At 41.4% G+C, this 19,783-nt stretch overlaps 1 protein-coding gene across 8 annotated transcripts; it reads right to left on the reverse strand.

Moving 5' to 3' along the window:
• Positions 1-200: 200 nt before the first annotated feature.
• LOC118360740 (proteoglycan 4-like) lies at positions 201-14,611 on the reverse strand. Of its 8 annotated transcripts, none has more exons than XM_052485045.1 (14): positions 14,448-14,611; positions 13,952-14,016; positions 13,569-13,662; positions 11,544-11,962; positions 10,073-10,252; positions 6,844-6,903; positions 6,064-6,093; positions 5,665-5,952; positions 5,465-5,542; positions 4,617-4,658; positions 3,544-3,585; positions 2,890-3,027; positions 2,007-2,213; positions 201-1,785 (listed from the first exon to the last, which is right to left on the reverse strand). In XM_052485045.1, exons 2-14 carry the CDS (start codon positions 13,976-13,978, stop codon positions 1,732-1,734), a joined length of 1,659 nt encoding a protein of 552 aa, XP_052341005.1. In that variant the 5' UTR covers positions 13,979-14,016; positions 14,448-14,611; the 3' UTR covers positions 201-1,731. The 8 variants fall into 8 exon arrangements, with proteins under 8 accessions (XP_052341005.1, XP_052341006.1, XP_052341007.1 ...); XM_052485046.1 differs by having other exon boundaries at positions 13,581-13,662; positions 14,448-14,610; XM_052485047.1 differs by lacking the exon at positions 4,617-4,658.
• Positions 14,612-19,783: the final 5,172 nt, after the last annotated feature.

Here is a 19,783-nt window from a genome sequence, read left to right on the forward strand (position 1 = left end):
CCTACTTCGGGAATACAAGATGTGTTGATAAACTTGTTGGGTCATGTCTTTTTCAGGTATTGCAGCACTTGATAGTCCTGCTTGATAACATTAAATCAATATATTACAGGGACATTTCATTTCACTCTAAATATGTTTTCATATTTCCCTATACTGATAGCTTTTGGCCTAAATTGTGAGATAGAAAACAATAAAACAAATAATTGTATACATTTATTCTCTTAACAGTTACAGAAAAAAATTAGCTTTAAATACCCCCTGCGTCAATCTAATTAACATAATAAAAACAAATATAGAAGTAGTTTTGTGACACCCCAAAAAATGGGTTAAATATGTGTAAATCCTGAACTTTATTACATCTCCTAGATGTAGGACAGACAATTCAAAAACATATTCCTTATTATTTATTTTTGTACTCTGTTTTCCCATTTATGAGTGTGTTATTCAATGCATTTCTATAGGTTGTAGCATTAAAAAGCCAAATTCAATATTTTACCTAAATGAAAAATTAAATAGCTAAAGGATCCATGATATGATCTTTAAAAAAAAAATCCATGTTAATCCCCCCCCCCCATATACCCCATTGCAGGTTTTCATGATTCGGAAATTGTTGTCACAATAAATATTCTACTTCCAGATCCAGTTTATCAAATTATAGGTGCAGAAATTAACAGACAAGATACCCAAGATTATAACATCTGCATTCAAACAGCCACACACATGTAAAGCAGTGCACTGAAATTAGAACAAACCTTTATACTTCAGTGAAACGTTAATCAAATATGATTCATGACTGTGCAGTTAGCTATATAGACTACCATATGATCTGTGTAGTTCCCCAAAAAAGTCATGATTGTGAGGTCCCCCTGTGTATGATTATAACCATATATTGTAATTTAGTTTTTGGCATATATTTGTATCCGTGTACAGTTCCTGCTAAGCTTAAAGCCTACCTTGTAAATTGCATGTGTCTAGCCTAAATAAAAACATATTGGCAGGAATATCCACCATTTCACCAACTCCTCCATTACATTTGGAGTATATTCCATTACTAGCTCTCTATCCCAAGCTAAGCTTTATGCATCTCTTCTGCAAGACGTCCTATGAATGTATCTGAAACCATTGTATGCACTCCACAAGTTATTTTCAGACTAGTAAAATGTGTATATGAAGAGGGAAAAAAATATGCTCAATGTAATATTTGCATTAGATCCTTACACATATTACGATGTTAAAGCAGGGGTGTCAAACTCATTCCATGAAGGGCTTAGTGTCTGCGGGTGTTTCGTTTTTAAGACCTTAGACAATCAGGTGAGGGGAGTTCTTTACTAATTAGTGACCTTAATTAATCAATCAATCAATCAAGGGAGGAACAAAAACCCGCAGACACTCAGCCCTCCGTGGAATGAGTTTGACATGTATGTTAAAAGAAGGGTACATACTGTATAGAAAATGGATTTTGCTCTCAGTATATGTTACAAAACCACTTTTCTCTACCTATCAAGCCTTTAAAACCAGAAAATATATTTACCTCCTCCACAAAGAACAATTCTCTGAAATCGTCCACACAGATTAGACTAGAACAGACCAGTCCACAGTCCACCTCTCTCCCTCAAACCACTTGCTCTTACCATCATCCCTTCAATAGTGTGATCAGAAACATAATGCATCTAACAAATCAAAAGTTCATTTCCAGATATGGCATGTGAAGTTTGAAAGGGTGTTTCCGTTTTATTTGGTCTTCTCTGGTTCTGTTTGTACTCCTGCATCTGACTGGCGTTTGCCCTGCAAGGAAAGGGAAGTGTCATTTCGCTTATCAACATAGCTCCAACTGCATGTAAGAACCTACATTTGCTTCCCTCACATTACTTTGCCCAAAGCAATATCTTTCAATGACATTTCATAGTGAAGTATATTTCATAGTCATAGGGAGACCTTAGACCTTAGTTGCCGAGGCCATCTAGTGGTTGCAAATTTGACTGAGAGGGATTGCAAATTCAGCCTACCAGGTTTTTGAAGAACAAGTGGATGGAGTTCCTCTTCTCAAGTCTCTTAGGGAGGACGGGGGAATTCTCCATAATCTCGGAGGGCTCGGACACGGGCTTGCTGTCCATAGCAGGGTCCTCTGGGACCTTTGGTTCGTCTTTGGCTACACTTGGTTCAGCTACTGCTTCTGCAGCTGGGGCAGGTACTTCCTTTTTTGGCACAGCTGCCTAATTGAATTATGACAAATAATCAAGAGATCAATTTCAAAGTGTAATTTGGGTCATTTAATGTTCCTCTTAAAGCCATTGGGGTTCCAATATGATGTTGCCTCCTTGCTCTCACCAGTTAAAAAAGCTGAGCACACACATTATCACACTGACTAGCACAATACAAGAGCACAACTGATGCAATTAAATAGTGGCTGTATAATGGAATGACTACATAAATGGGAGCATTGCTCTGGCTGGTAAATATCATAAAATGATGAGAAATTAGAAAGTATCACTACCAGTTGTTTTCGCTATCATGTGTATGCAACATATCAATTGCTGTACCAAATAATGTTCATTATTTATGGAGGATATTTCATTATTTGTGCAGGATACTTCAACATGGTAGTACCAGCATAGCATAAGCTGAACACAGTGAGATCACTCTTGTTAATTTCACAATGGCTGGCAAGTATTGTCATTTAGCCCTTTGAAAGGTTTCTTGAGTTGTCGGACTTGTTGAAGCTGTCTGGGCTTTTGAGGCCATTTGGTTTAGCAGGTCCTCAAATTATCACACCATTCTGTTATTGTTTATCACATGTACACATTTTCTTGTATTTCCAAAATTAAATTTCATGAGTAGTTCCCGTTGAGAACCAAAGTGAGATGTGAGTAAAATGTCTGCCTTACTTACCTTTGTCTTGAAAAGAGAAAAGGAAGTGAAAGGAGAGGCTTTGGAGGCAACAGGTGTCTTCTCTTCCTCCGGTGCAGGTGGTGGTGGTTCTAGTGTGGCAGAGGCCTCCAGAGTGGCCGTCTTTGAGAAGTCTACATTCTTTACCGAAACAGCAAAAGAGAACTTAATTATAAACCATTGTCAGGATTAAGGAAGGTGTAAGAGCCCACAAGAGTCCACCACCTGGAAGAACCAGAAAATAACCCACTAAAACAGATAAGAGGGTGATAAAAATCTCTACTCAGGTACCAAAACTGGTACTGTAAAATAGATATGTGATTTGCCCCTTAGGGCCACTTTATTGCTGAGATGAATGAAACAACTTGTAACTGATCAGAGGAAGCTGGTGAGAGAAGCTATAAGAGGATTTGCTCATTGTAATGGATGGAATGGAGTCCCTGGAATGGTACCAAACACAAACGCATGCAAACAACATATTTTACTCCATTCCATTTATTCCATTCCAGGCATTACAATAAGCCTGTCATCTTAGCTCCTCCCACCAGCCTCTTCTGTAACTGATAGCTTGAACACCCATTTTCACCATGCAACCCAACAGAAAGAGACAAATATGGCACGTGAGGATGAAGTATGCCAAGAGTTCTCTCCTTTTACCTGTACTTCCACAACCGGTTGTGGCTCCACTGGTTCCACTGTCTACAGGAGAGCAGAACGATGTTAATCTGAACATGTGCCATATAACTAGACCTTCTACTGTATGGTCTGCATGGCAAAGCACGGATAGGTGTGTAGAAGCACAGTTCACCACACAAATAAAGGCACAAAGTCGCACATATACAGTCAGAATGAAAATCTAATTCAGTTTCTGTATGAATACATACAGTCAGAATGATAATAGGTTAAAATGACTGAATTAGATTTAGTTGGATTTCTGATGTTGTTTGGGATGCTGTTATGCTATTTATGTTCACAGATGATGAATGAATAGATGTAGACCTCAGCCCATTCTCCACAAGTCATGCCATCAGTCCAGCTAAATGCAGCACTATCTAAAGTGTGTTGATTCCACTTTGAGAAAAACATAAGCAATAAAACTCTATGGAATGTCACAATATGTCACTGGAAGTATCGGGATAGATTTACATTTACAGGAATGCTCTGAGGGACTGCTCTGAGAGACTATTTTGTTTGATATCTGTATTGATGCTCTGCTCAAGAGAAAGGGCAGCAGTCTGTATGATGTAGCTAGTAGATCTTGTACCCACAAGATGCAATGATTTGAATACAGTTAAATTAAATGAAGGATGTCACATTGAGCTTAACTCTGTTAGTTTCAAAATGGCTGAATGTTGTATTGTCATACCGCTGCAGCAGGCTTGGCAGGGGCTCTGGTTCCACTTATTGACTTAACCTTGATTTTAGACTTGAGGCCTATCAGTGCCTCAAATTCAAGCTGGTGAGAGGAGCTATAGGAGGATGTGCTCATTGTAATGGATGGAATGGAGTCACTGGAATGGTACCAAACACAAACACATGGAGACAATGTATTTTACTCCATTCCATTGATTCAATTCCAGGCATTACAATAAGCCTGTCATCTTATAGCTCCTCCCACCAGCCTCCTCTGTAACTGATAGCTTGAACACCCATTTTCACCATGCAACCCAACAGAAAGAGACAAATATGGCACGTGAGGATGAAGTATGCCAAGAGTTCTCTCCTTTTACCTGTACTTCCACAACCGGCTGTGGCTCCACTGGTTCCACTGTCTACAGGAGAGCAGAACGATGTTAATCTGAACATGTGCCATATAACTAGACCTTCTACTTTATGGGCTGCATGGCAAAGCACGGATAGGTGTGTAGAAGCACAGTTCACCACACAAATAAAGACACAAAGTCGCACATGCACACATACAGTCAGAATGAAAATCTAATTCCGTTTCTGTATGAACACATACAGTCAGAATGAAAATCTAATTCAGTTTCTGTATGAACACATACAGTCAGAATGAAAATGTAATTCAGTTTCTGTATGAACACATACAGTCCGAATGAAAATGTAATTCAGTTTCTGTATGAAATTAATACTTGGTCTGCTGTTTCTTTGGGTTAAAATGACTGAATTAGATTTTGTTGGATTTCTGATGTTGTTTGGGATGCTGTTATGCTATTTATGTTCACAGATGATGAATGAATAGATGTAGACCTCAGCACATTCTCCACAAGTCATGCCATCAGTCCAGCTAAATGCAGCACTATCTAAAGTGTGTTGATTCCACATTGAGAAAAACATAAGCAATACAACTCTATGGAATGTCACAATGTGTCACTGGAAGTATCGGGATAGATTTACATTTACAGGAATGCTCTGAGGGACTGCTCTGAGAGACTATTTTGTTTGATATCTGTATTGATGCTCTGCTCAAGAGAAAGGGCAGCAGTCTGTATGATGTAGCTAGTAGATCTTGTACCCACAAGATGCAATGATTTGAATACAGTTAAATTAAATGAAGGATGTCACATTGAGCTTAACTCTGTTAGTTTCAAAATGGCTGAATGTTGTATTGTCATACCGCTGCAGCAGGCTTGGCAGGGGCTCTGGCTCCACTTGTTGACTTAACCTTGATTTTAGACTTGAGGCCTATCAGTGCCTCAAATTCACATCAAACTGTTACAATCTGACACACATTTATGTTTTATGTTCTCTTTTACAAAATATTATCTGCTGCCAAAGAATGCTTCTAAGTGCCTTGTTCTACAGGAGTTGGCTTACCTTTCTGCTGAAAAGTCTGCTGAACGGGCGGTCAGATTTCGGCTTGGCGGCCGCTGGTTCTTTGGCAGCACCCTTTGGTTCTTCATTTGGTGTGTTGGTCACAGATTGGGCAGCTAGTTCTGCTTTAACCTCCATCTTACATGAGCCTAGGGCTGGGGCTGGGGCTTGGACTGGGGCTAGGGCTGGGGCTGGGGCTGGGGCTGGGGTTGGGGCTGGGGCTGGGGCTGGGGCTGGTGGGATTGACATTCCTCCTTTGGCTGTTGCTGGAGCATCCACTAGTTGTGCAGCCTATTCGAGAGAGACACACAATGGAAAATAGGAATAGTTGATCACCGACATCGAGGTTAATAGCTCACAAAACATGATTTATTTATGTTTATTTATTTAGTTAGTACTCACAGTAGTTGTTGTTGTTGGTTGGGCCTCTTTCTGTGAATGTTTGGTAACAACAAACAATAGTTAGTGCTGGTAAAAAGGAGATCACCATTCTGGTTCTGTGAAGAGATCATATATCTTCTTTCTAAATAGCTTGCTTAGAAGACATGCAGTGGCATCTTTTGCAACAGGCTTCACAGCTGAGGAAGGTGCCCCTTGACCTGCACAGGTCTTCTCAGCTGCGTTTGGTCTTCAGCAGAAGATGGATGCCAATTACGACTACTGACACTACTAACTACTTGTTTTAGATTCAAGAATCATTGACTTGTTTAACTTAATTGGGATTAAATGTATTTATTTTTAAAGATTGAATTCATTTTTTAAAAATCCTGAGGAATTCAATAACAGTCACAATCACAGTCATCCAAAAGTCTCTCAATGTAGATTAATATGTTGCTACTGGAACAGAATAGAATTCAAGTGTAAATGCTAACAGCCGCAATGTTGAATGAGGCCTTATGTTACCAATGGGATGAAGGTGATAAGTGGTAAGAGTGAGATGTCTTTCACTTGTTACTTTTTCACCTTTGTTGGTGTAAGCAGTAAGGTAAAGTAAGGCTGCGTCATGAAAAGCTTTCATTATTTTTTTTATATGACTTTACCAAAGGCACATAATTGCATAGCATTACATGTAGACTATACAGTATACTAAATAAACTCTGTGCATAACTGTATCTGTATTGAATAATTGTATTTAGTGTTTTTGCATAATGTATTATGTTTCAAATAAAAATACATGCTTACCTGGTCATTTGCAACAGCAGGGGTGGCTGTTTCTTGCTTGGTTTTTTTTGTGGGAGTCACCTAGGTAACACACAGATATATACTGAGTATACCAAACATTAGGAACAGCTTCCTAATATTGAGTTGAACCCCCCTCCTTAAAGTAACTGCTGCTTTTGCAACAGCTAATGGGGATCCTAATAAAATAACAAATACCTCCTCTCCCACAGTTGCGCCAAGTTGGTTGGATGTCCTTTGGGTGGTGGACCATTCTTGATACACACAGGAAACTGTTGAGCATGAAAAACCCAGCAGCGTTGCAGCTCTTGACACAAACCAGTGCTCCTGGTACCTCCTACCATATCGAGTTCAAAGGCCCTTCAATATTTTGTCTTGCCCATTCACCCTCTGTATAGCACACATACACAATCCATGTCTCAATTGCCTAAAGGCTTAGAAATCCTTATTTAACTTGTCTCCTTCCCTTCATCTACACTGATTGAAGTGGATTTAACAAGTGACATCAATAAGGGATCATAGCTTTCACCTGGATTCACCTGGTCAGTCTGTGTCATGGAAAGATAAGTTCTTAATGTTTTGTATACTCAGTGTTTATTGAGTGTCTGTGTACAATCTTGGATGGCAGGCAAAATTGTTAGCTACTTTTTGTTTCCTATAAAACAAATCTAGCATTTAAGTGTATCGTGATGTTTCATAAAAATATTTCAAATGAAATGTAATACCTACAGTAGATAGCAGCAATATCAAAGTATTTTAAGAGGGTTACAGTCACAGGGAACAGTGAAATTACTATTTTCATAGGACAGATGTCTTTCAGTTTGTCATATGCAATGCCTTCAAATGGTATTCACACCCCTGGCCTTTTTCCACATTTTGTTGTGTTAGAGCCTTTAAAATGGATTACATTGAGATGTCTTTGTCACTGGCTTATACACAATACCCCTTAATGTCTCAGTGAAATTATGTTTCTACACATCTTGATTAATTAAAAATGAAAAGCTGAAATGTCTTGAGTCAATAAGTATTCAGCCACTTTGTTATGGCAAGCCTAAATAATTTAAGGAGTAAAAATGTACTTCACAAGTCACGTAAGTTGCATGGACTAACTCTTTGTGCAACATGATTTTTTAATGACTACCTCATCTTTGTACCCCACACATACAATTATCTGTAAGGTCCCTCATTTGAGCAGGGAATTTCAAACACAGATTCAACCACAAAGACCAGGGAGATTTTCCTATGCCTCGCAAAGAAGGGCACCTATTGGTAGATGGTTAAAAAACAGACATTGAATATCCCTTTGAGCATGGTGAAGTTATTAGTTACACTTCAGATGGTGTATCCATGCACCCAGTCACAACAAAGATACAGGCGTCTTTCCTAACTCGGTTACCAGAGAAGAGGAAACCACTCAGGGATTTCACCATGAGACCAATGGTAACTTTAAAACAGTTACAGAGTTTAATGACTGTGACTGGAAAAAACTGAGGATGGATCAACAACATTGTAGTTACTCCACAATACTAACCTAACTGACAGAGTGAAAAGAAGGAAGCCTGTACAGAAGAAAAATATTCCAAAACACGCATCCTGTTTTCTACAAGGCACTAAAGTAATACTGCAAAAAATGTGGCAAAGAAATTAACTTTTTTGTCCTGAATACAAAGTGTTAAGTTTAGGGAAAATCCAATACAACACATTACTGATTACCACACTCCATATTTTCAAGCATTGGTGGATGCATCATCTTATGGGTGTGCGTGTAATCGTTAAGGACTGGGGAGTTTTTCAAGATAAAAAATGGAATGGAGCTAAGCACAGGCAAAATCCTAGACGAAATCATGGTTCAGTCAGCTGTCCACCAGACACAGGGAGATTAATTCTCCTTTCAGCAGGACAATAACCTAAAACACAAGGCCAAATCTACACTGGAGTTGCTTAGCAAGAAGAAAGTGAATGTTCCTGAGTGGACAGTTTTGACTTAAATCTGCTTGAAAATCTATGTCAAGACTTGAAAATGGTTGTCTAGCAATGATTAACAACCAATTTGACAGAGCTTGAAGAATTTTGCAAAGAATAATGGCCAAATATTGTACAATCCAGGTGTGCAAAGCTCTTAGAGACTTACCCAGAAAGACTAACAGCTTTAATCACTAGCAAAGGTGATTCTAACATGTATTGACCCAAGGTTGCGAATACTTATGTAAATAAGATATTTCTGTATTTCATTTGCAATACATTTGCAAACATTTCTAAAAACATGTTTTCACTTTGTCAATATAGGCTATTGTGTGTAGATGGGTGAGAAGAAACACAAAAATCTATTTAATCCATTTTGAATTCAGGCTGTAACAACAAAATGTGGAATCAGACAAGGGGTATGAATACTTTTAGAAGGCACTGTAGCCATTGACATCTACGGTTGTCTAACTGATGGCACACAAAGAGGTCCTTGGCAAAGCACATACAGTACATGCTCTCTCACTGGGATGGCCATTGTGCTCTGGGGATGGCGTACGCCTTCCCTCACTATATTTTCATGCATCTCAACTTCCAATGGCACAGGCCTCCCTTGTGAGCTCACACTATAGGCTGAACAACAGACCACCACATTCCCGCATGTTCAAAGGATTTGATTAACATGGGGCTGGGGTTATGTTAACTCTTTATGGAGGCATGATTCCAAAAGAAGGCATGATGAAGAGAAATGACAATAGCTGCCTGTGTAATCATTCCTTCAAGATGTGGTCACTCTTTCTCAGAGACGCCTCTACACATATTTTCACACACAATGATCACTGACAGCACTATACAGTCTTAAAATACAATGACATCACTGATGGAACACTGTTTTCTCATCTAATTATCTGTGGTCCCTACTTCACAACAGAAGATTAGGATTACCATACCATAATCAAGCATTAGGCTAAATGTTTTGCTATTCAGAGGCATATTTGGAATTATGACAGCATGGCAAACTTTCTTTTCCATACCAAATAAATGATGGTTCTTCAATAGTGTTTGTAGTGGTTTCACAGTTGGACTTTTACAAAGGCTTGAAATAATTTTTTCTCAAAATAAGTTTACAGATGTATGAAGTAGTGTCACTTTTAAACATATTTTAAAACAAACATTAGGCAAATAGAGCAAATATTTTGTGCATATCTATTCACTTATGGACCTTACTGTTAAAACAACTCTTTAAACAATACAAATAAAATCAACTTACTAGTGTTTTGAAGAAGTTCATAACTGGATTCTCTTCTGTTTGACTCTCTCCCTCTTGGTTTTCCTGAATGTGACTGCTTTCCTCTGCAATTTTGGGGCTTTTGACCTCCTCTGCCTCTGGACTAGGGTTGGGACGCTCCTTTGAAGTCTCTGTATCCTCCTTTACCTCAGCAAGTGGCTCCTATAGACAACGGCAAAGAATGAGCCCTCAGAAATGTGAGTGTTTTATCAGTGAAGCTGATACACTTAGCAAAGAGTCTGTTAGACGCAGCATTGAGATTGAAGCACAATTCCAACCATGCCTCTGCCTACTCGGGGCACCATCAACAATCATCCTTTTATTAATGCTTGTTTCCACCCACACTCATTGTTATTCAGCAATGCTGGAGACTTCTGTCTCTTTTGCTCTGAAAAATGTCAGCAAACTCAAATATCATGTTTTGTTTTGGGTTGTGTTGATTTTGTAAGAAAATCCCCCATTCTTATCTCACGATATTTAATTTTATTTGAATATTCCTTAAGGTAATATGACTTAGAGTAATATCATTCTGCAACACCAAGAAAGGATAGTGGCATCTTTCTTCTTTGGGTGGGCTGGATTTAGGTTCTTCTGACTCTAAAGAAGTTACGTCTTCAAGAAGTTTTTTCATCTCTTCTAGTTCTTCAGCCATTTCAGGTGGGCTTACACTCTCAGGCTCTTGTTAAGGTTGGCTGACACTCTTCACTTTAGACTGTACAGTTCTTATGGGGCTAGATGCAAGTTTTTCAGCCATTGCTGACTCTACAGCAGCTGTATCTTTGCTAACACTTGCAATGTCTTCCAGCTCTTCTTCAGGTGCAGTGCACTCCTCTAAAGTTTTATCCTCTGTGACTTCTTCACCAATGGCCAGTTCTGTTGTCTCTTTTTCATGTGGGCTGACACTATCCTCCATAGGCTCTTCTTCAGGTGGGCTGACACTCTTGTCCGTAGGTTGCTCTTCGGTGGTTCCTGGCTGAGCTTCAGTGGTTTCTGGCTGCTCTTCAGTGGTTTCAGTGGCGAAAATCAGACAGTAATGGAAGTTGCATTGGAAACAAATGTGCAGCCATCAATATTTTCAAATCCAGTTCAATGGATGATTGCAAGGAAATGATGCCTTCGTTTGTCTCCTTTATAATAATAATCAACAGGGATGTTTGTTAGATCTGTAATAGGCTTTGTTATACACTGGAAAGTGAAGAATGATCTGTGAATTTTTCTCTCAACAGATGCAATGTTACTGTAAATAAATGTTACCAATTCACAGTACACCTCACATTACAGTGGCTATATGCGTAGTTAACTACATTGGAATAACCAAAATCATTTCGATTTTGAAATGTAACAATCTCAAGTTAGGAGCTGATGATCATGAATTAATTATCAGTACACTGAGTGAAACTGAAATGGAACTAATGCCAACCCAATTTGAAGGGATCACTGATTAAATACTTACAGCTTGGATCCCATCGGTCACAGCCACAGGGACTTTCTGATCTTCTGCAGAACTTTCAATCTCCTCCACAATCTTGTCCTTTATGGGCTCCTCCTTTTCCAGGGCTGGATCCGGGTTGGGGGTGGGTTGAGCCTTAGCTTTCTTCTTGAACAGATTTTCAAAGATGTTCACTTTTTCTTTCGAACTGTTCTTGGGCTCCTCCTTCTCTTGGGTGGCTGGTTCCAGTTCTGGTTCCGGTGTGTTTTGAGTCTTAGCATTCTGTGTCTCTGGTTCCACTTCTGGAACCTCCTTGATGGCAGACTTCTGTTCCACCACCACAGGCCCAAGACCACTGCCATCTGCCTCCACTATACCTGACTCTTCAGAGGGAGGCAGTGAGGGAGGCATACTGTTCTGCTCCACAGCTGCTTCACTGATAACTGCAAGATATAAGTCAGTTAGTTGGTGTGACAAAGAAAGTTATTTGATATGACTCATCCTTTGTACACATGCATCATGTAATACCTGACTATTATCTTTTTTATGTCCGGTAATGGAAATTAGCCAATTAAATGTACCTAAACATAATTGAAAACGTAATCTATGTATTCCCCAAAAGTAATTATTTATCATGAGGGCCATAAACAATAACTAGTAATGCTGCATACTGAAAGAAAGGTTAACATCCTAGCTTTCTGGTATTTATTTTAATAAATTGCTCAAGTACACAGTACAAATATGATAAAAATATGAAAAATACGAAATATTTATATCAACAAAACTGTATGAATAATGCTTGAAATGACTTATATGCTTTCTAAATATAGCATAATCAAATGATAAAATAACTAACTATAAAAATTCACATTCCTTATAACTAACTGGAAAAATACAAATCTGTATCTTTAGTGTTTGAGAAAATGTGCATATTTATGTGCTTTGATGTAGGGTTCAGCCAGGAGTTGATGGACAGTCGGAAGTGCGAATGAAATGGTCGGAGGCATATCCCAGCTTCACGGGGTTTCAAATTTCATATCCTACATCACATATGCACGGAAAGAAATACTACTGTTTCGGTGGGAGCCAGGGCAATCGCTCAATGAAAGCCATTTCGATCTACTATGTCCATGGATCGATTTATAAGGGAAAAATGTAGATCGGAACCGGTACCAGAACCACACTGGTTGTGATTGGGAGTCCCATAGGGCGGCGCACAATTGGCCCAGCGTCGTCCGGGTTAGCTTTTTCTTATTAACTGACTTGCATAGTTAAATTAAGTTTACATTTACATCTAAGAGGATACATATTATTAATCTTAGTTTTATTCATCTTAGTTTTATCTTATTATTAATCTTAGTTCCCAACATGTAATTCAGTAGAACATGGGAGGGTGTAGGAAATGGCATGCAACTTTACCAAAGGAGTTTCCTAACGATACTACTACCTCTATGACTAATCAATGCAGTGCTAGGCTCATTACCCTAAGCTAAATGCAAGCCAAACCTTTCCTTGTGCTGTATGTAAAACTAATGTGCTACTGGGGACACACAGGCTAGTCGTGTGAAACAAACACAGTCTGGAAACAGTGGCTTTAGCTGCTCACTTGCTAGTGAATAGATGACCAATATCAATATTATCGCCCTTAAAGAAAATTAATATGTACTTGGCCTGCAAATCCTTGTACAAAACTGTTGATCCAGTGAGACAATATACACGAGGACTGATCAAACATCTGTTCATCCTCTATGTTGAAGGCTACGCCTATAGTTAACATTGAACACCGCCCAAGAGCACTGACAGACGGCTGTATTTACAGAGAATTATGAGAGACTTGGATATTGATCCAGACTAATCCAGCAATTCAAGATTGATTACCAGGGATAGTGTTAGTGTCATGTCATCCCATTGGAGTAGTACATAAATAACTTGGTTACCATGATAGACATCATAGACAGAGGTGTTGCAATCAGTTGGGCCCACAGTTTGGGCCTTATTGATCATGGGGTAACAATCAGGTGACAACAGGATAAATGGCTATCAAATCACCCATAGACACACCATTCTCCAGGCCATTGGATGAGATGCTTACAGCATGGCCATTCAACCCTCCATGCAGGGGCTTTTCTGGAGCCTGCTCAGCCTATGAGAAGAAAGATGGTTGACATGAGCTTCTCTTGTCATCATTGTTTTCATCATATCACTTTCATCGTTACTCCATTTTGTACGGACCATCAATTAGTATTAGATGCATGTGCACACGTAATATCTCTAATATATTACTGCCTGTAATTTGAACCTTGAAACTACTATTATTAGACAGCAAACACTTCCATTGGGTGTAAAATGCCACAACCAGCCTTCTTTCCCCTGTATTCCAACATTCAAAGTAAAACATGCATGTTGTCAAAGAAGGCTATTATCAAACATACCTTGTTTTTAGAATGCTCATTGCCCATCTTGATCGCAGTTGAAACCTGCAGAAGAAACTGTTTATCTGTGTGTGTGTGTGTGTGTGTGTGTGTGTGTGTGTGTGTGTGTGTGTGTGTGTGTGTGTGTGTGTGTGTGTGTGTGTGTGTGTGTGTGTGTGTGTGTGTGTGTGTGTGTGTGTGTGTGTGTGTGTGTGTGTGTGTGTGTGTGTGCGCGTGTGTGTGTGTGCAACATATGTTCGTAACATCAATGCTGAGAATGAGATACTTCATTCTTGTATCACAATACTATAGTCTCCAAATACAACAACAAAGTTAGATGAATTCAAATGCGATGATTATAAATATCATTAAAATAGGATACTCATCTTATATAATTAATATCATTTGAAGCAAAGCTAATAGATACAACTTTTTAAAAAACAACTATAGAGAAGGAATGGACTACACTAAACCAAATGGCATTTCAAAGCTAAAAGTATTTGAGGCTATGTCTCACCTTGTGCCAACTCCTATGGCAGAGTAAAAGCAGCAATAGCACACCCCTGCTGTGAAGGTTGTGTGTTTACAATCTGTCTGTAGTATTCCAGCTATTAGTGGGAGCAAGTTAGAGATCAACTTGCTGCTTTGCAACCTGCTCAACTAAGAATATGCACATAGAAGTTTAGCCCTTCTCTTAAAGGGGTGGGGCTATCGCTTACTCATCAAAAAGGGATCTATTTGAATACCAAACACACAACCACAGCAAAAATACTCTGTCAACTGTCAGAGCATCTCTGATGTACTCATGCTAATCTCTTGAATTCTCTCTAAAAATGTTCAAATAAGAACATGATGACAAGCTTTGCTTTATCAGACAGTTTTAGATGACAATACTGTATTTCTCAAAGAGCCCATGAGAAACTGCAGCGAGAGGTAAACTCATGATGCCTAAGGTGTGGTTGGGATTGAAACAGGATGTGAATGTAGGATATGTGGAACCATTGGAAGCATTGCTTATTTGCTTAGTGGGTTACTAGTAATCCAAATACCTGACACATGATGCTGACTACATACTTTGATATTAAGTTGTTATACAGCTTAAAAACAGCTTTATTTTACAGTGTTTTATTTATACTACCGGATTAAATGACTTAATATGACAGAAGAAAAAAATACTTCATGGCCAATATGATCATGAACAAAAGTTTAAAATTAACTAAAATGTAATTGACAGCATATCACCAAATACATCTATGGTCATGTAGAGTTTTTTATTTGGCCTGAAAGCTGGATTAATTTAGATCAATGACATCACATAATATAATATTATGTATAATGATCCTAACAGTAGATCACTGTTAACCTTTTGAATAGATTTCCACCTAAATAGACCGAAACGTATTTACTTTTCATGAGATGGCCAATAACTGGTAATGATGCATAGTTTAAGAAAGGTCAGGAACTCACATTTCTGGTCAAAGAAAAGTTATTAATTTCTTAGGTGTACTCACCTTTGAGGACACAAGGTCAAATACATAGTACAAATTTTACGACAATATGAAAAATCATTTAAGATGTTTTTCCTATTACAACAAAAGTTGAGTAATAAGGCCTGAAATGACTTAAATGCTTTCTAAATATAGTAAAAATGTAATTATAAGCAACTTATTATAAGATTCCACCTTATAACTGTAAAATTAATATGATCCTACTAAGTAACCGTACAATATTGGCACTATGTCATATAACTGAAGACTGAGAATTTTCTCCTAACTGTCCACTGAGCAATGCAGAGACGCTATTCAAAATTGTGCAGACTTGTTATAACATCCGCTTTAAGCAGAAAGTGATTTCGTCCATCAGTGACCAGGAGAAAGTGGTCTTCTTTCAATTCTATGACACGATTTAGTATATTTTCATGTTGAGAGATCTAAATCCAGCTGAATATCACAGTGAGATGAAACCACAACTATTGGATTTGATAGACTATCCCCTTTTATAAGCCGTCTCCCAGACTGGGCTATGTCACTCAGAGGAAGAGCAAATACATTCTTTGTCTGGATAGGCCAGATAGTTTGACACGTCACTCCCTATGCAAATGTGGGGTCTGAAACCTGACACGTCAAGTCATCTCTATGAGAGATTGGTAGCAGAGAGCAGACCAATGGGACTTTCTGGCACTATAAGGCACAGGACCCTATGCTGTTCACAGAGCGCTTTGTAGATCAAAATATCAGTCAGAACCGGTCCTGAACCGCTCAAAGTCCCCCATAAAGGGACTTAACATCTAAGAGTTAATCAAGACAAAGGGTTCTATAATCTAATCAATGTGTTTCATAGAGCAAACCGAAAGTTGATAACAGGCAATCAAAACAGAGATGCTTCTCCAGGGATTAGCAATTGATCCAGACTGAATGCAATACTACACATTTAAGACAAAACTAATATCAGTATCAGTTTAGTTTAGTTTGTGTTTTAGTGGCCCAATCAAGTTGAAGTTAAACAGCTTATACTCATTATCGATGCCAAGCTGCCTAGGAACGGCTGGCTGTAGGCTATAGTTCAAAATTACTAACTAATGACTACGGCAACCAATCATTTTCTGTCTGTCCGGGACTGTGAATTAAGTAGGAGAAGGATCCCGAAACTAAACAAAAATAACTAATATTGTCCTCAGACGCTGATAGTACCATTTTTAAGGAAATAATAGCCTGTGAGCAACTTTCTTTCAGCTGTGAGTGAGTCTCATGAACAATTGACAGACTTTCCTCCATTAAATTCCTTGGTGTCATGCGGGACTAGGTGGGTGAAGGAATCAGACACAGAGAGTTCCACTGGGGCAAAGTGCTCTTTACTTCGGCACACAAAATGATAACCCAACAATACAGGGAAAGGACATACAGGGTGCCAAGTTAAGAAAATAAATCCACCTCTACCTAAAATGCACCGCCCGAACAGGCAGGGGAGCCAACTTCGGCGGAAGTCGTGACAGTACCCCCCCCCCCTGATGTGCGGCTCCCGCAGCCCGCCGCCACCGGCCTCGAGGACGACCCGGAGGTTGAGGCGCCGGGCGATCCGGGTGGAGGCGGTGGAAGTCTCTCAGGAGAGAAGGATCCAAAATGTCCCCCACTGGAACCCAGCATCTCTCCTCCGGACCGTACCCCTCCCAGTCCATGAGGTACTGTAGGCCCCTCACCCGGCGTCTCGAGTCCAGAATGCGGGGCGGAGGGGCCTCAGGCACCTCACCTTCCTGCAGGGGACCAGCCACCACCGGCCTGAGGAGAGACACATGAAACGAGGGGTTAATACGGTAATATTAACTAGGAAGTTGTAACCTGTAACACACCTAGTTTATTCTCCTCAGGACTTTAAATGGCCCCACACACTGCGGCCCAAGCTTCCGACAGGGTAGGCGGAGAGCCAGACCCTGTCCCCCGGTGGAAACACGTGGGCCTCACTGCGGTGCTGGTCAGAGCTCCTCTTCTGCCGTTCTCCCGCTAACCTTAGCGATTCCTGGACGGCTTTCCAGGTGTCCTTGGAGCGCTGTACCCATTCCTCTACCGCAGGAGCCTCTGTCTGGCTCTGATGCCATGGGGCCAGGACTGGCTGGTAACCCAACACACACTCAAAAGGGGACATGTTCGTTGAGGAGTGGTGGAGGGGGTTCTGAGCGAGCTCAGCCCAAGGAACATACCTCGCCCACTCACCAGGCCGGTCCCGGCAATATGACCGCAGAAACCTGCCCACATCCTGGTTTACGCGCTCCACCTGCCCATTAATCTGGGGGTGAAAACCCGAGGTCAAGCTGACCGAGACACCCAGTCTCTCCATAAATGCCCTCCAAACTCTGGACGTGAATTGGAGACCCCGATCAGAAATAATGTCCTCAGGCACCCCATAGTGCCCGGAAGAGATGGGTAAACAAGGCCTCCGCAGTCTGCAGGGCCGTAGGGAGACCGGGCAACGGGATGAGATGGCAGGACTTAGAAAACCGATCAACAATGAGCAGGATCGTAGTACTCCCCTGGGACGGAGGAAGGTCGGTAAGAAAGTCCACCGATAAGTGTGTCCACGGCCGTTGTGGAACGGGGAGGGGAGCATTGCTCTGAGCAGTCCTTAGCCAACATGGGCCACCAGTATCTCCCTCTAAGACTCCGCACTGTCCTCTCGATGCCAGGATGACCCGAGGAGGGGAGAGTATGAGCCCAATGGATTAGCTTATCCCGGACCCCCCTCGGCACGTACTGAGCCCCCGCTGGACAGTTAGGGGGGGGCAAGCTCTAACCGTGAGGCGCTCTCTATCTCCCCGTCCACCTCCCATACTACCGGTGCCACGAGACATGAAGGTGGAATGATGTTGGCTCAACGGACCGCTCCTCGGTATCATAGAGGCGGGACAGCTCGTCGGCTTTGGTGTTTTGGGAGCCTGGCCGGTACGAGATGGTGAACCGAAACCGGGTGAAAAACATGACCCATCTAGCTTGATGTGGATTTAGTCTCCTCGCTGCCCGGATATACTCGAGGTTACGATGGTCAGTCCAGATGAGAAAAGGGTGTTTCGCCCCCTCAAGCCAATATCTCCACACCTTCAGAGCCTTGACTACAGCTAACATCTCCCGGTATGCCCGAGCGCTGGGACAGCACGGCCCCGACCCCCGCCTCGGACGTGTCCACCTCCACTATGAACGCTAAAGAGGGGTCCTGATGCGCCAACACGGGTGCATTGGTGAACAGCTCCTTCAGACGACTGAAAGCTCTGCCCGCCTCTGCTGACCAATGCAAGCGCACCGGTCCTCCCTTCAGCAGTGAGGTAATGGGAGCAACCACCTGACCAAAACCCAGGATAAACCTCCGGTAGTAATTGGCAAACCCTAAAAACCGCTGCACCTCTTTCACCGTGGTCGGAGTCGGCCAATTACACACGGCTGTAACGCGGTCACCCTCCATCACCACCCCGGAGGTGGAAATACAATAACCCAGGAAGGAAACGGCGTGTTTGAAGAACACACATTTCTCCTACTTCCAATACAGGTCATGCTCCAGCAGTCGCCCAAGTACCTTAAGTACCAGTGCGCCGCGCGTGTGGCAGAATAGATCAAGATGTCATGATGTACACTACCACTCCCTGCCCGAGCAGGTGGCGGGAGTACTAAATGCGGTTTTCCACTCATCTCCTCCCCAGATACGCACCAGATTATACACACTCCTCAAGTCAAGTTTTGTGAAGAAGCGGGCCCAGTGAAATGATTCCACCGCTGTAGTGATGAGAGGTAGTGAATAACTAAACTCCACTGTGATGGAATTTAGACCTCGATAATCAATGCACGGATGCAGACCTCCCTCCTTCTTCACAAAGGCCGAATGTACCCCTGTCCCAGCAATTCAGCAACATATGTCTCCATAGCTACTGTCTCCTCCTGGGACAATGGATACACGTGACTCCTAGGAAGTGCAGCGTTCTCCAGGAGGTCTATCGCGCAGTCCCCTCGACGATGGGATGGTAATTGGGTCGCCTTCTTTTTATATGCCAAATCGGCATATTCAGAGGGAATGCGCACGGTGGAAACCTGGTCTGGACTCTCCACCGTAGTCGCACCAACGGCAACTCCTATACACCTGCCTGAACACTCCTCTGACCACCCCTTAAGAGCCCCTGTCGCCAGGAAATCACCGGGTTGTGCTGAGCTAGCCAGGGAATTCCCAACACCACTGGAAACGCAGGTGAATCGATAAAGAACAGACTAATCTGCTCCTTATGACTCCCCTGCATTACCATGTCCAGCGGCTCCATGGCCTCCCTGACCACTCCTGACCCTAATGGTCGGCTATCTAAGGAGTGCACGGGGAAAGGTA

This window comes from Oncorhynchus keta, chromosome 28, assembly GCF_023373465.1.
Source record: "Oncorhynchus keta strain PuntledgeMale-10-30-2019 chromosome 28, Oket_V2, whole genome shotgun sequence".
NCBI lineage: Eukaryota > Metazoa > Chordata > Actinopteri > Salmoniformes > Salmonidae > Oncorhynchus > Oncorhynchus keta.

What these genes read in the sequence shown, in the direction of transcription:
- LOC118360740 (XM_052485045.1), bottom strand. Translation starts at nt 13,978, where the DNA reads ATGGGCAATGAGCATTCTAAAAACAAG. An exon ending in AACCAACAACAACAACTACT is followed by an intron (nt 5,953 to 6,063) that starts GTGAGTACTAAC and finishes TCTCTCGAATAG; the next exon opens with GCTGCACAACTAGTGGATGC. An exon ending in CTGCCAAGCCTGCTGCAGCG is followed by an intron (nt 4,659 to 5,464) that starts GTATGACAATAC and finishes GCTCTCCTGTAG; the next exon opens with ACAGTGGAACCAGTGGAGCC.